Source organism: Limulus polyphemus, unplaced genomic scaffold, assembly GCF_000517525.1.
Source record: "Limulus polyphemus unplaced genomic scaffold, Limulus_polyphemus-2.1.2 Scaffold815, whole genome shotgun sequence".
Classification (NCBI taxonomy): Eukaryota; Metazoa; Arthropoda; class Merostomata; order Xiphosura; family Limulidae; genus Limulus; species Limulus polyphemus.
Genome location: NW_013666425.1, coordinates 215,175 through 233,112, shown reverse-complemented (window position 1 = coordinate 233,112; position 17,938 = coordinate 215,175). Strand labels below are relative to the sequence as shown.

The window sequence follows — 17,938 nt, the reverse complement described above, 5'->3', positions numbered from 1 at the left end:
ACATAGCATATGACTCATGACTATGGGTGAGAAACACATAGCATATTACTCACATGACTATGGGTGAGAAACACATAGCATATTACTCACATAACTATGGGTGAGAAACACATAGCATATTACTCATCATTATGGGTGAAAAACGCATAGCATATTACTCACATGACTATGGGTGAGGAACACATAGCATATGACTCATGACTATGGGTGAGAAACACATAGCATATTACTCACATGACTATGGGTGAGAAACACATAGCATATTACTCACATGACTATGGGCGAGGAACACAAAGCATATTACTCATCATTGTGGGTGAGAAACACATAGCATATTACTCACATGACTATGGGTGAGGAACACATGGCGTATTACTCATCACTATGGGTGAAAAACACATAGCATATTACTCACATGACTATGGGTGAGAAACACATAGCATATTACTCATCATTATGAGTGAAAAACGCATAGCATATTACTCATCACTATGGGTGAGAAGCACATAGCATATTACTCATAACTATGGGTGAGAAACACATAGCATATTACTCACATGACTATGGGTGAGAAACACATAGCATATTACTCACATGACTATGGGTGAGAAACATATAGCATATTACTCACATGACTATGGGTGAGGAACACATAGGATATTACTCACATGACTATGGGTGAGAAACACATAGCACATACTCACATGACTATGGGTGAGAAACACATAGCATATTACTCATCATTATGGGTGAGAAACACATAGCATATTACTCACATAACTATAGGTGAGGAACACATAGCATATTATTCACATGACTGTGGGTGAGAAACACATGGCATATTACTCACATGACTGTGGGTGAGAAACACATGGCATATTACTCACATGACTATGGTTGAGAAACACATAGCATATTACTCACATAACTATGGGTGAGGAACACATAGCATATTATTCACATGACTATGGGTGAGAAACACATGTCATATTACTCACATGACTATGTGTGATATAAATATGCATTTTGCATCTCTCTTTTTGCATATAATCTTTGCATGTAAAATAGTTATAAAGATTAATACAAAATAAATCCACGGCGTTAAAGTACTTGCTCCTTTAACTCCTCTTTTTTCCTGGTCTTTAGAAATGTCACATATTCACGTTTTTCATAATTTTGAGTTACAGTGAAACGGGAGTATTTCATTTAGATATGTTTTTTAGACATCTGGTGAAGAAAGGAGACATTAAAGACAAACTAGGTGTGGCCGTAAATCACTGTTACCATGACGACCATTAACATAGGCTATATAACAAATGAAGGTAAAAAAAAAGAATAATTTACAAAGAGAGAGAGCTTTGCATGATAAATATTATAGATAAGTATTTCAAATCTGCTTACATCTGTAGTATGTATTTAGTTTTATCATTTTCTTCTTTGGTGTCTTCTTCATTGTAAACTGTATTTGCTTCAAAAATGGTATGCCATTAGAGTTTCAATTATATGTATGTAAAGTTGTATCTTTAACCTCCTCCTTAGGGCTCTGTTTTCTCAGGCAGTATACTCCATAATCTGTCTTACTTAAGAGCTACTTCAGTGACAATTATGTATCTTTACTTAAGGTAGAGAAACAAGCAGCAGTTTTAAGATGCTATATTAATTAGTGTAGGTCATTTGCATAATCAGTCACGCTATGTAATGAGACATGCCATGCTCGGTCTCAGCGCGCTTACTCGTTTCACTGATTGCTAGCAATAAAACTAAATAAACAGCTTTAGTGTTCGCTCCAATTAAGAAGGTTCTAACTGACACGAATACATAAGATTAGAGGGTTTTCTTTTTGAACAACTATGAACAGGTTGTTGTAACTATCTATATCGTTATCACAGAACGTAATGATTTCTGAGAGTACGTATGAATTCATTATTAACTGTAAAGTTTGTTCATTTGTGTGTGGTAACACTGTGATTCATACGTTGATTAATAGGGCTTTATCTTACAAATTTAAATTATTTCTGAAAATGTAAATTTTATTTTCTGTTGTTCAAGAGAAAACAAAGCAGTCCTTGCATTTAAATTTGAATAATTGGACTTGAATATCTCGATATGAGTTTCACATCTTAATACCAGTGGCACAGCGGCGGACTTATAATGCTTGAAACCGAGTTTCGATATTCGTGGCGGGCACAGCATAGATAGCCCATTGTGTAGATTTGCCCTTAACTACTAACGAACAGACAAGTAAAGTGAACCGTTTTCTTCACAATTCCGACGGTTTTACACAAGTGTAAACAATGAGTATAATAAACTTTACCGAACTCTGAATCAGCGGGTTCGTGCTTTGTGTCCAGTTACTGCAAAAACATGATCCACATTTTAGCGCCGTAGGTGCACTATAAGAATGACGGTCAAATCTCACTATTCGGTCAGACAAAAGTATCTCCCAAGAGTTGGAGGTGGGTGACGTTCACCAGCTGCCTTTTCTCTTGTTTAACACTTAAAATTAGCGACGGCTATGCGCAGATAGCTCTTGTATAACTCGAAACGTTTCTGAACAAAAACGAAGAAACATATTAAAGTTTACGTATGTGAGTTTATGGTAATAGAAACGAAAAGGCATGACTCTTTGTCGTAATTCTTTTGAAAAACAAAGTTCATGCTGGACAGTAGAAAATCTGAGGCTAAGAACCCATGAGTGAAGGCAAACGAGGATATGTTATAATATTTCAACCACATTACATCTGCCTCATCCAGTGCTGACGAGGCCTTTCGTTGAATACCAGGACTCGTCAGGCCGGCTGGGATACAGCAGACATAGTAGTAATCTCGGAGCTATATATATCGCCAATTTTCATAAAGAACAATTTATTTTTGGTGTGAACCAGATTCAGTAAATGAATTGTAATCGTTATCTATTTTATTTTTTGTAAATCAGATTTTTGTGGTAAGAATTTATACTACAATATTATCTAAATTATTTTAATTTAACACTAGTTATTTATTTTATTTATCCATATCTATCATTATTATTTTAATTAACTTTTCTATCATTCACAAGTATTGGCGAACCATATAATATACCTGAAGTGTTTTTTTTTTAGGTTTTTCCATTCAGTTAGTGCTTGCAGGACCACATTCTTTCCCAGTAAATTGCGTGCTTGTTCAATGAGTTAAACTTTAATCAATCTCGGTCGTTATTATGCTGACCAGATGTTGTTTTTATGGTTACTTTGGTTACACGTATGACTACTATAGTGTATTTTGGTTACTTTTATGGCTACTATGGCAATCTTCTTGTAGATTTATATTCACCTTGGGGTGGCCAGTATGGTACTGGGCTTGTTAATAAGTGTATTTTGAAGCTAGATGTTGTTGTTTTTTGGTAATTGTATAAATAATGAATGGTGTTAAGTCACTATGATACTGGACTAGGTAATAAGTGTATTTTGTAACTAGGTGTATGGTTGTTTTAGTTAACTGTATGGATAGTAAATGGTGTTAAGTCACTATGGTACTGGTTTAAGTAATAAGTGTATTTTGAAACTAGGTGTTGTTGTTGTTTTAGTTAACTGTATGGGTAATAAATGGTGTTAAGTCACTATGGTACTGGGCTAGGTAATAAGTGTATTTTGAAGCGAGATGTTGTTGTTTTTTGGTAATTGTATAGATAATGAATGGTGTTGAGTCACTATGGTACTGGGCTAGGTAATAAGTGTATTTTGAAACTAGGTGTTGTTGTTTTAGTTAACTGTATGGATAGTAAATGGTGTTAAGTCACTATGGTACTGGGCTAGGTAATAAGTGTATTTTGAAGCTAGATGTTGTTGTTTTTTGTAATTGTATAGATAATGAATGGTGTTAAGTCACTATGGTACTGGGATAGTTGATAAGTATTTTAAACTATTTGCTTTAATATATATTTTACTGATTTCCTCATTCATGTGATCAAACTTATTTATCACTGCCTCAACCACTCTGTCGATAATTTGTACTTCTACATAGTCTTGATTTTGTGTTGTTGTTTTTACATTTTTACCTTTGTATGCAATCTTTACACATTTAAAGTAGTTTCATTCGCTCATCAGCCTTATCTACAATCATTGCTTCAAGAACACTGTCGATGACACGTTTTTGACATATTTTTTAACTTCTATTATAAGTTATAGCTCATAATTCAGCGTGTTTATTTGTACGACTGCCTGAGCAGTGATAGACGAAATTAACTAAAAAATAATATTATATATATCTTTATTTAATCCCAACTTATTCTTTACAGTGTACTTACAGTGAAAACGGGGATGAAAGAAGATGAGAAAAAGATTATTATTAAGATAAGATGTTTATTTTAAGTTTATCGTAAAATTGTATTGGATACAAAGGTAAAATATTAAAAACAAAACATTGTCCATTGAACGGATCAGACTTTTCTTAAGAAGTCCATCAAAATTATAATGGGCTTAAACTGTGTCTCACGATGCAATCCAAGTTCATATTAGATAGTGTAACTTGAAATTTCATTGGTTAATTTCCTTCCGTTTTATTGTTATATTACATGATTTTCAAGTTTGGCCGAATACTTTTAAAGAAAATTTCATTGGTTAATTTCCTTCCGTTTTATTGTTATATTACATGATTTTCAAGTTTGGCCGAATACTTTTAAAGAAAATTTCATTGGTTAATTTCCTTCCGTTTTATTGTTATATTACATGATTTTCAAGTTTGGCCGAATACTTTTAAAGAAAATTTCATTGGTTAATTTCCTTCCGTTTTATTGTTATATTACATGATTTTCAAGTTTGGCCGAATACTTTTAAAGAAAATTCTATTATTGTTAGTTACGGATGTCAGCAGGGCAAAATTTCAATATAAATACAGTGAAGGATGTGAGCAGAAATGTCTTTCACAGTTTATCAAAGTGAATTTGTTTCTCTCTGTTTGACATGAGAGAACCAACTTTGTTTCTACTTTTTGACATGAAAAGACCAACCAGCTTTGTTTCCCTTTTATTGTCATAACAAAACTAACTTTCTTTTTTTATCAAGACAAGACTAACTTTTTGTATTTTTTGAAATGACAAGACCAATTTATTTCTATTTTTTGACATGACTAAACCAACTTTCATATTTTGACATGAGAAGACCAATTCTATTTCTCTTTTTTAAGATGACAATACCGACTTTCCTCTTTTGGCATGACAAGATCAATTTGTTTCTGTTTTGACAAGACAAGACGAACTTTGTTTTTTGTTGTTTGTTTTTTTTTTTTACATGATAACACCAACATGTGCCATAAATGGCAGATTCATTAAATTAAGAACACAATTTTAAATACTGAAACGTTACTAGAGGTTAATTACTATCATATACCTACTCATAGAAACTTTACCCCCCATAAATTATCATAAATATCATGTTATTCATGCCCATAACTGTACGTTATAAACCTGGATATATTATACTAGAGGTTACTTCCGCAGGGTCCTCGAAAATATGAGTAAATAAAACTAGAATTAAAAGTAGCAAATATTTTCATTTATTGCTTTTCAAGTTCATATGTCATGCTGTGTTGTAGCCTACAGAGTGCATAATTCTTCTCGAGATTCATGGCATGCGCACGTTTTATTAACGGCACGACAGTACAAATTGTAGCATTAACTGTCTTTTATGTGACGTCATTTTAGTGTCTACTAACTGATTGAAAAACTATACTGCTGTATAGTGGTGCGAGTGGTTAAAACAGGTGACTCCTCCAAGTGGCCTTCGGCCTTTTATAGGGTAATTACCCACCATATCAGATTGGTAGTGGTTTACTGGCAGACAATATTCCTCTGGTATCTGTTTCTTAAACACATCTTTGTTGTAGGCATCTCATTCCTTAAAATATAAGTTCCAGTACAACAAATTTCAGCCTCTTGTTGTATATGTCTTAATCGATGAAAACTGATTAGCGATTTTCTGCGCCTACGTGCACTTAACCTATAATTTGACAACATGAAAACCTAAATAGATATGTGAGATGGGTAATGCAATATAAATATGAATACATGATACGTGTTAAAGCAATGCAGTATACTCATAAGAAATGGTTTTAGGAAAAATACTGGACTTAATTGTAATTTGGGGTGTCTCGAAATTCAAAGCATTGGGGTGAAAAGGGGTAACACTAGAAGCTGACAGTAAAAAAAATATTTAAAATATTAGTTTAACAATAACTAAATAAACAAGATTAGTAAAAGTAAAGAGCATCTTAGGTAGTGATTCATAGCGTTTCTTCTTACTTCTCGTTCTTTGATTACCACTGACTACACTTTGGCGAGTTTGTGTTGACTTGTCCGATCAAAACAATGCCAACTTAAGCTTTCTTAAATATTCGGCAAGGGACTAATGGAAACGAAAATATATTACGTTTAGCAGTCATAGAAATAATGGGATGAATCCGAAACATTGAAATATAAATACTGGAATGAATGTGAAAGATTTAAAGAGAAATACTGGAATGAATCTGAATGATTGAAATAGAAGTACTTGGATGGATCTAAAAGATTGAAATAGAAGTACTGGGATAAATATGAAAGACTGCAAGATCTCCAATGTCATAGTAAAGAAAAAGGACAAAAAAAAATAACAACAGCAAATAAACAAAATATGTTTTGATAATTCATTTATAAGTGTGTCTTTTTATCGTGCCTTTTGTTGCTATGCTCATGATTGCTACAAAATTAGTCATGAATGAGGATGGTGAGATAGGCCTAACTGATCAATGTTGGCATTTGCAAGACCATTACTTCCGGAAGGTTAGGCCGAAATGGGTATCTTCGGCCGAGTGTGAAATTGTAGGGGATCTCTTGGGACCAGCAGGGAAAAGTGACGGACTCAGGAATGAACAGAAAACATCCAGGAGATATATAGAAGAACACTTCTGAATTTACTTTGTTGTCCAATTGCAAGTGACTATGAACAATGCAGTCAATCCTGAATAATATCGTTCAACTTAAGCTGCCATATGTACACCGGACTGCCGATCTTAACATCTGTGCCCATTTTTATAAAAATTCGATATGTTGATCCTTTTTTTCAGTGTATTAGGCTTGACTTTATTTTTATAACTTACAAAGACTGATAATATAAGTGGACTCTATGAACAAAAATTGTAAAGGAAAGACAGTATCAAAGGACGCTTCTTAAAGTTGAACATAATAGTAAGTGAGAGACAGTATCAAGGGACAATTCTTAAATTTGACATAATAGTAAGAGAGACAGTATCAAGGTACGCTTCTTAAGGTTTAACATATTAGTAAGTTAGAGACAGTATAAAGGGACAATTCTTAAAGTTTAACATATTAGTAAGAGAGACAGTATCAAGGGACGCTTCTTAAACTTTAACATAATAGTAAGAGAGACAGTATCAAGGGGCAATTCTTAAAGTTTAACATAATAGTAAGAGAGACAGTATCAAGGGGCAATTCTTAAAGTTTAACATAATAGTAAGAGAGAGACAGTATCAAGGGTCGCTTCTTAAAGTTTGACGTAATAGTAAAAGAGACAGTATCAAGGGACAATTCTTAAAGTTTAACATAATAGTAAAAGAGACAGTATCAAGGGACGCTTCTTAAAGTTTAACATAATAGTAAGAGAGACAGTATCAAGGGGCAATTCTTAAAGTTTAACATAATAGTAAGAGAGAGACAGTATCAAGGGTCGCTTCTTAAAGTTTGACGTAATAGTAAAAGAGACAGTATAAAGGGACAATTCTTAAAGTTTAACATAATAGTAAGAGAGAGACAGTATCAAGGGTCGCTTCTTAAAGTTTGACGTAATAGTAAAAGAGACAGTATCAAGGGACGCTTCTTAAACTTTAACATAATAGTAAAAGAGACAGTATCAAGGGACAATATTTAAAGTTTAACATAATAGTAAGAGAGACAGTAAGTGTGAGCATGGGGATGAATGATGCGTAATCCCTTTTGGTTGGTATAGTTACCTAGATAACCTAGGACTTGTACGTAATCTATTTCATCACATTTCATCAACAATCAGATATTTTTTCGAAGAAAAAGAGGATTTTATTGTAAAATCTTTCTTCTACATGAAGAAATTTGTTTCAACCGAAGCATTATAATAATTCTGTTTATGTTAAAGTTTAACATAATAGTAAGAGAGACAGTATCAAGGGACGTTTCTTAAATTTTAACATAATAGTAAGAGAGAGACAGTATCAAGGGGCAATTCTTAAACTTTAAGATAATAGTAAGAGAGACAGTATCAAGGGACGTTTCTTAAACTTTAACATAATAGTAAGGGAGATAGTATCAAGGGACACTTCTTAAAGTTTGACGTAATAGTAAAAGAGACAGTATCAAGGGACGCTTCTTAAAGTTTAACATAATAATAAGAGAGACAGTATCAAGGGACAATTCTTAAACTTTAACATAATAGTAAGAGAGACAGTATCAAGGGACGTTTCTTAAACTTTAACATAATAGTAAGGGAGACAGTATCAAGGGACGTTTCTTAAAGTTTAACATAATAGTAAGAGAGACAGTATCAAGGGACAATTCTTAAAGTTTAACATAATAGTAAGAGAGACAGTATCAAGGGACAATTCTTAAAGTTTAACATAATAGTAAGAGAGACAGTATCAAGGGACAATTTTTAAAGTTGAAAGTAAAAGTGATTGAAATAATGTACTAGATTCCTAGTTTTGAAATTGTTTATTAGAAATATACAAATTTTTGTTGCAAAAAGAGAATGTTCATTTAATGATGAAGTGATATGTAATCCTAACGTACCATGAACCACTTTTGTTGGGAAGTAAATGTATTTAGAAGAAACACATTTTTGTGTCTTATTTTTCGTTGAAAAATCTGGATTAGCGAAACGAGTTCTGTCTAAACCTAAAACAAATATTATAGTTAGGTTACTAGCTCCCAAAATCATGTCTTCTATTCAAACTGTTATTTTTTTCCATCTAAATTTAATTACGCCTTTTTTATTACGCCGTCGTACGTGTGAGCATGGGGATGAATGATGCGTAATCCCTTTTGGTTGGTATAGTTACCTAGATAACCTAGGACTTGTACGTAATCTATTTCATCACATTTCATCAACAATCAGATATTTTTTCGAAGAAAAAGAGGATTTCATTGTAAGATCTTTCTTCTACATGAAGAAATTTGTTTCAACCGAAGCATTATAATAATTCTGTTTACTGATTACACTCAGAGTCGGACTCTGTATCGTTTCTTTATGAAATATCCATAACTCAAGCCAGAATTTGTCACCAAATATCATAATGTCCATTTTATACTAAATCATAAGAAACAGATGAAATATTTATTAAAAAAAGAAACAAAGGCACGTAAAGTGGTCAACATAAAAATAACTTCAGTTATAATCCTTCTGTTTGTTTGAAGTCATGCACAAAGCTACACGAAACCCGGTTTCTAGCGTTGTAAGTCCGCAGACATACCGCTGTGCCACTGGGGGGGGGGACTGTAATCCTTCTATTCAGTTAAAAACTATTTATGTTCATCTCTAGCAATACAGACTGTTCTGAAAAATAAATAGTAATGTTTTACAGTAAATATCAAAATGGCGACACGAATTTACTCATTTAAGGTATTTACCAGAGAAAATGGGGGGGGGGGACCATTTACTCCTGAAATTTCAATATTCTTCACAAACTGATGTTTCCTTACAAAGTATTGATGAGATTTATCAGTATTGGATAGCTTGCCTTCGAAAATATTTTATCAATAAAAAAGATCTAATTTAGCATTATTAAACTATTATCACCTGGAATTTGTGTCGCGTTTCTTAGTACGTCACCGAAGTTGAATAATTATTATAATTTTTTCAGGTGGTGTGAATACTTGCAATATTTTGAGATATCTCGTTCTTTATAAAGACTTCTAAAAAAGAAGATTATGACAGATATAATGGCTAAAATCTATCTTGATGCAACTGTTCTTGAAATTCGATAATAAATAATTAGTGGAATTTCATTTCAAGTTATTTATAGATATATATATATATTGAAAAAGCAGCGATTGACGTTACTATATTACCACTTATTTATTATTGGATTAGTTTGACGTTTTAGAACTAGAATAACAGTAAAACAAAATCTAGGTGAATGCTACGTGCTTTTTACTATTACAAATATAAACGGAGAATGAATCATGATTGAGTTTACGTGGTGGTCATTTACATAACCAGTATCAAATATGGTCCTATTTTCTGATAACAAATACACATCTAGCAAATTAACCGAGAAATTATCGTATAGTGAAGAATGTCTTACCAGTGAATCATTAGTAGTAGTTGTAATAGTAATATGTGCGTGATGTTACTACACAATAAGACTAATAATGTAGTAGTAGTTGTAATAGTAATATGTGCGTGATGTTACTACACAATAAGACCAATATGTAGTAATAGTTTAATAGTAATATCTGCGTGATGCTACTGCACAATAAGACTAATAATGTAGTAGTAGTTGTAATAGTAATATGTGCGTGATGTTACTACTCAATAAGACTAATAATGTAGTAATAGTTTAATAGTAATGTGTGCGTGATGTTACTACACAATAAGACTAATAATGTGGTAGTAGTTGTAATAGTAATATGTGCGTGATGTTACTACACAATAAGACTAATAATGTAGTAATAGTTTAATAGTAATGTGTGCGTGATGCTACTGCACAATAAGACTAATAATGTAGTAATAGTTTAATAGTAATGTGTGCGTCATGTTACTACACAATAAGACCAGTAATGTAGTAGTAGTTGTAATAGTAATATGTGCGTGATGTTACTACACAATAAGACTAATAATGTAGTAATAGTTTAATAGTAATGTGTGTGTCATGTTACTACACAATAAGACCAGTAATGTAGTAGTAGTTGTAATAGTAATATGTGCGTGATGTTACTACACAATAAGACTAATAATGTAGTAATAGTTTAATAGTAATGTGTGCGTGATGTTACTACACAATAAGACTAATAATGACCCATTAAAAAAAAAGATATAATTTAAATGTTATGTTATTCACTTTTCTTACTGGAAACTCAAATTGGATCAATACATAATGGTGTGGTTTAATTTATTATCAGTCTTATTGTGTTGTAATATCATAAACTTATTACAACTCTTTGCTTCGTTATTTCTCTATTGTCATTGTTTCATCTACGTATTTAGAAGCTATATCTGTTCTCATATATTATAGTATTTTATACCTTTTTTAAAGGTTTACATGACGAAAGAGTTTTTTTTTTCTTCTTCCAGGTAAGTTATAAAGTAAGGAACCGCGCTGCCAGAGCGGTAAGTGTTTTCATCGATAATTGAAGGAAATTAGAATTTCATTAATATCTTTGGAGCTTTCTTACCTTGGAGACAAAAGCGATGACATCAAGAAGTTCAGCGAAGAAAACTAATCGTATTCTGTGTGAGTTTTATATTTAGCAAAAGGAAGCAAACATTTTTTTTTAAAGTTTGTATTTGATGCAGCTGAAGATTTAAACAACCAATCGAGTTATTCAAAACGTATAACACAAATATCACATATTACATGTATAGCTTCCGTATATGTACTGGGTTTGTATTACAATGTGGAATATGAAATATTGTCTTCCAGAAACGTAATTTTACTGTTTTTATTGACTCCACACACACACATGCAGTTGTTTTTAAAATGATACATTAATAATTTCTCATTATACTTTGAAACAAAACTTTCGCTTTTACTTGTGAAGAAAGTGAACTGATTTTTAGTTACAATTTGCAACGCTAGGTTTTTATGGAATAATCAAGACTTTAATAAGTATAAACAGTGTTGTATGGAAACGTTCTTGTTGTTTTATTAGTGAAAAGCTACACAAGTGGGGTAGGTACCTGCACTCCGTTCACCGCAAGGAATCGAGCCCCAGAGTTTTGCGTTTCAAGTCCATAAACTTACCGTTGATCGACAGCGTGACTGTGTGGAAACATTTGATAAATATCATAATTGGCCCTCCATAAACAATATGTACAAAGAAAGTATGGTTGTAAAGTAGATACTTTTATTTTAATTGCAATAAGTGTTTCATTAAAGCTAGGGACAGGTTCGTGGCTTAGTGGTTAGTTTGTCGGGTTGCAGATGAAAAGATCCAAGGTTCAAGCCCACGATATGTCACTGAACACGATCGTCATTTTCAACTGTGGGGATGTAATTAAAGTGAAAATATTTTCTGCTATTAGGTTAGGAAGTGCTATGTAAGTGGAGGGTACTGTTGACTAGTTGCCCCCCCTCTCTCTCTCTAGTGGAGGGTAATGCTGACTAGTTGCCCCCTCTCTCTCTAGTGGCGGGTACTGCTGACTAGTTCCCTTCTCTCTAGTGGCGGGTACTGCCGACTAGTTACTCCCTCTCTCTCTCTAGTGGAGGGTAATGCTGACTAGTTGCACCCCTCTGTCTCTAATGGAGGGTATTGCTGACTAGTTGCCCCCCTCTCTCTTGTCATCAGTTCTAAGTTAGGGATGAACATTTCTGAACATCATGGTAACATCTTATAACAAGCTCTAAAGGATTGTAGCGGTTTCTAGAAGCTTTAATTTTAATTATTCAGTAACAAAATGATATGTATCTACTGTCTATGATAAATGAACCTAACATGATTGATGTCAACGTTTTCTCTGAAAGATAAGTTTATTAGAATGTTTTTGCAATTCCGATTCCCAGATTTATATCATAAAAATCAGAATTTTCTGTTTTATAAACACGTTACTAACATTTGTATTTATAGTATCAAAAGGAATTTTTAGACTTTTGTACTTACAATAATGTTCCCAAGTTACTTTCTTATACTTCATGCTGTGAAAAGTTTTGTTCTTATCATTTAAAAATAATTCTTATACTGTACGTGACTTTTTTGTCGATTCTCAAAATGCATCAATGAATTTCAAAGACACTTGGCAGGTAAATTACATCTGATTGTATTTATTATTAGAATTTACCTTTAAAGATAAAAGGATAAGGTCACCATAGTCCACGCTTTTTAAAGTTTTAGAAAATGTTTGAATAATGTATCTTTTCTATAAGAGAAAAGTCGGGAATGAGAAAGGGGTGCAAAGGTTTATGATGCGCTTTTTATAATGTAGTACCAATTCAACTTATCAGAGTTGGAACGTATTAATTTTCTTTCACGTGAAACTCGACTCGGTTATTACAGAATATGATGTAAAAATAGAATTATTTTTAAATATTTAGCAGTTCGTTGTTACCAGTACAGAAAATGTGCGTTTAAACGTGTAACATACGAAACAACACAATTTACAAAGGTAATATTGGCGCTTGGTGAACAAAAAGCACTGAAAACACCAGCAAAGTGAATAGAACAACAACAGCTTATTGCTTGGAGGCATGTAAAACTGACGAAAAGAGCTGCGAAATTTAATTGTACAAACTTTAAGCCCTTAGAAGATCCGCCCTCTTCCAAAGCAAACAAAGGGAATTGTTATAGGTAACTATGGAAACAAAGTTTTACAATCAAAACGATCACATGTGTATTATGTTTTCAATTAATTTAAATACGAACCAATTGGTCTGTGAATGGAAGGCGTGAACCGAATTCGTTTTGCCGAAGAAGTAAGGTGTGTATGTATGTAGGACAGGGGGAGGATGGAGGGGGAGAGGGTCTGTTGCATAAAGAGAGTTACCAAGCTACTCGTTGACTGTTGTAGCCTTGGCTATGAGAAACTTGGCAGTACAAAGTAAAAGTGGAGGTAAGAACAATGATCAATAGGGTGGTGAACTGTATATCGGCCGTATTGTTAAGTGCACAGATCCAGAACTAATGGAGACGGTCGGTCATTCGATTCAACTTCGAATTAAAAAGTGTGTATTGCCACTTCTCTTTGCATTAGCAGAGCTTAATTTCACCTTAATGTTCCTTTCAGAAAAAGCCTTCTAGAAGAGGGCTAACTGAGATGAAGAGTTACTTTGTGGGGTAGAAGTGTTACAACTTTTGAATAGGATGAGCCATGGTAATTAACAACTGTTAATTGTAACTAAGATGGATGCTACAAGCTTAAAGTTAATGTTCTGTAACCGGCGGTTTCGTCCTATCAATGCGTTTAGTAAGAAGTTGGTACCTATGAATAGTTTGGCCATGAGTTCAATTATTGACTTATTTTTTACTAGAAATGCTTTTCTTAAAAATATAGTTCATAAGACATTCATAGATTGTATCACTTGTACACATGATTTAGTTACGTTTTTTATGATCTAACATAAAATCATTGCAACATAATCTAATATAAGATCATTACAACATAATATAATACAAAAGCATCACAACTTAATATAACATAAATCATTACAACATAATCTAATATAAAAGCATCAAAACTTAATGTAACAAGAAATTATTACAACATAATGTAACATAAAATTATTACAACGTAATCTAATATAGAAACATAAGAACATATAATCTAACATGAAATAATTACAACATAATCCAATATAAAATCAGTACAACTACGAAAAAGTTTTCCGAGTTCCTTTTGATACAAAATTCATATACGTATATAAACTAGTTCAAATTATATTATTTGTCTTAAGTGTATTCCAGTATTAGAATCACAACTAAATGTATTTCTTAAAACAGAATTTAAAAAACAAATCCACTAGCAAAATGTTTTCATTCTGCATCGAAGTGTTGTTTCTTTTTAATTATGAATTAAACTGTCCATTTCTAGAATACCAGCTACACATGGTAAATAATATCTAGTCTTAATAATATTTCGTTAATTTCTGTATCTAACGTTACTGTCAGAATTAAAATATCGACCAAACAATAATTCATTAATCTATGTTTTGTATGTATGAAACAATAGCAATTCATCTATTTAAAAACCATATTATTAACTACAACAATATTATAGTCATCTGTTTATCTTTCTGACAGTATTGTAATACCCTATGTATATAAGAATATTCTGATAAATAGTTTATCTGTTTAACAATAATGAAATAATATATTTATCTTTCTAGCATGCTGCAATAATCTATTTAACTGTTAGTAATATTTTGATAATCTAACTAAATGTGGTAATGATCTACTTAATTATTAGTAATGCCGTAATCATTTTTATTTCTCTCTCTCTCCAAGAATATTTTATTGAACTATTTATTTATAATAATGTACTCAGCTATTCATCTGTCTACGAAAATTCTGAATAAACATTTTTATATTAACTGTCCTGATCACGTAAGGTTAATCCTGATGAAACGTCAACGTATGTTCGTGGATTTTCTTTTACATCCCATTTTAGCTATTTTATACAAGATTTATTTTAATAATTCACGGGATACCTCCAGAATTTTGATTGTTAACTACCTATCTGCTCAGAAATACTGCAGTCATCAATTTATCAATTTAATAATATTGTGATAATCACTTCATGTTTTATTTTTTATAACGCATTTCTGAAATTGTGTGAAATTTTTAAAATGAATAAATAACGCAGATAACGGTTGACTTTACACAATTAAAAAAGTTTATAATGAGACCGACCCTCTCTGAAACCACTCAACATGTTTCGACAGCTTCTCGCCCTCTTCAGAGTGTAATTGCAAATAGAGTACTCCAATTGATAATGTAATGTGTACTTCATCCAAGTTACATGTAACAACATTTTACTTTTACACAAGATCACGCTACCTAACAATCTGGTAATATTGACCTTCATCTCTATTCAATACTGTGTTTACATTTCTTTGTAGTATTTATTTCGAACGATTCTCTAGTATTTATGAATTTTTTAAGCTACTGGGTTGGGCTAATATAACCATATTATTTCACGAAATAAAGGGAAAATAGAGTTTATTAACTTAATAGTGTAATTTGATGTAGTGTCATTATTTACAAAAGCACCATATAAAGACTCAATTAGCTACTTTGAAAAGAAATAGAGAGATAACATTACACCACAAGTTAGATTTATAGACAGTGAATTTAAGTAAAATATGTGTAGATAACCCATTATTTCAAATGAATAATGACACAGGCCTGCGATGGTTTTATTGTCTTACATTTTTACATGTTCTACTGTAATACCTGTACGCTGAATCCGAAAATGATAGCCATTTTTATCCATCACGTACAGATTTTTCACATAACGTCATTTGTACTTTTACATAAATGAATCATTTTCATTGAAATCAGGTCACATTATATTATGCTTATAATGTTGACAACCACTGGCTATAGATTTCTCTAGACCAATCGCGACGTGAGAGTCTTATCGATCATTCTAGAACCAAAACGTAACAAACATAGTAATACAAAATGTTCATTGTGGTAAACGAAATAATAATTTGATCTAAGTAAGAGTCATTTCTCTTCCCGATTTGTAAAAAATCCTTACGTGATAAAAAAAAAATATTATTTTCGAAATCTGCGTAACTGAATTATGGAAAATCCGTTATTAAAACGAAGCAACTTTTATGAAGTTTACATTCGCAGGCCTGTGTTTTTATTATAAACAAACTGGAGGACTAGCTATGGTTTCTTCTCTGTCACCGTTTTTGTGTGGTCCGCATATGGATAAATTTAAAACCGAGACTATAAGTGAAGCTTAATTAAACCCCAAACTATGGGCTAGTTATGAAATTAACAAATTAATGGTGTAGTGACACGATTATGAAACTTAGAGTTTACGAATTATTTGATCAGTACTGAAACCTCCTTTAAATTTACTTATGTAAAAGAAGACAATAGGAACTTACCATTTCTTAAACGAAATAGTTAAAAAAACAGAAGGATGAAAAATTAACAACACTTGTTATTACGTCGCCACACCGAATTTCGTATAATATTAGATCCAAAATTATATTTCTTTTACACTATGTTTATAAAGAGTTGAAATTATGCACCAAGAAAGATGACTTAAATAACGAGTTGTTATTAATTGAACCAAATATTGTAGACAGAGCAGTGGCTTGGCATGGCTTGGTGTTATTAATTGAACCAAGTTTTGTAGACAGAGCAGTGGCCTGGCATAGCTTGGTGGCTAGGGCTCTCTACTTCTGACGGTCGCAGGATCAAATACCGTCACCGAATATGCCCATCCTTTCACCCTGGGGGCGTTATAATGTGAAGTCCAATCCAACTATTCGTTGGTGAAAGAGTTGTCCAAGAGTTGGTAGTGGGTAATGTTGACTAGCTGCCGTCCCTCTTGTATATTACTTCAAAATTAGGAACGGCTATCGCAGGTGACCCTCGAGTAGCTTTGCGTAAAGTTACATAACAGAATAAACAGAGTATTTAAAAAGTTTAGAAATTCCCTAAGGAGTACAATTATTTTAATGTAATATTAATACTATGAAAGGATTAAAAAAGAATCTTTGATATTACTTGGTATTAGGGATTTAACATATAAAACATTTCAAAGTTTTAACAAATATCAGAAATTTTATCTGATACTGAAACCTATAGACAAAGTTAGCCAAACTTAAGTAATACAAAACATAAAATAGGGTTAATGGGAAAAACTGAAATATATAAAATAAAATGCAGATTTTTGCAGTATTTATATAGGACAAATTAGAAGAAATTTGAAATACACATTAAACGAACATAAAAGGTATGTAAAAAATATATAAAAAATTGGATGTTCACCTTTATCGGAGCATAGTGAAAAAAACCAAATGTAATTTCGTGGGATAATTCCGTCATACTTCCATAGCCCAGTAGCTTAAAATACCATAAATATAAAATAATCGTTAGAAATAATTAAATACTTAAGGAATATAAACACAGTTTTAAATAAGTCCAGCTAGTCAGATTGTTTGTAGTTAAGCACAAAGCTACACAATGGGGTATCTGTGCTCTGCCCACCACGGGTATCGAAACCCGGATTCTAGCGTTGTAAGTCCGCAGACATACCGCTGT

The 17,938-nt window shown here is 32.3% G+C and overlaps 1 protein-coding gene across 2 annotated transcripts in view; it reads left to right on the top strand.

The window, feature by feature from the left end:
- LOC106460680 (hepatocyte nuclear factor 6-like) overlaps nt 1-17,938 on the top strand; it is a 237,159-nt gene that overhangs the window by 72,430 nt on the left and 146,791 nt on the right. The window contains exon 2 of one of the 2 annotated variants that reach the window (XM_022387459.1): nt 11,292-11,541. The exons of the other annotated variant lie outside the window; for it this stretch is intronic. Within the exon in view, the coding sequence (XP_022243167.1) occupies nt 11,292-11,302 (11 nt within the window). The 3' untranslated portion in view covers nt 11,303-11,541. Of the gene's footprint in view, nt 1-11,291; nt 11,542-17,938 lie in introns of those variants that run through there. 2 annotated transcript variants of the gene reach the window in all.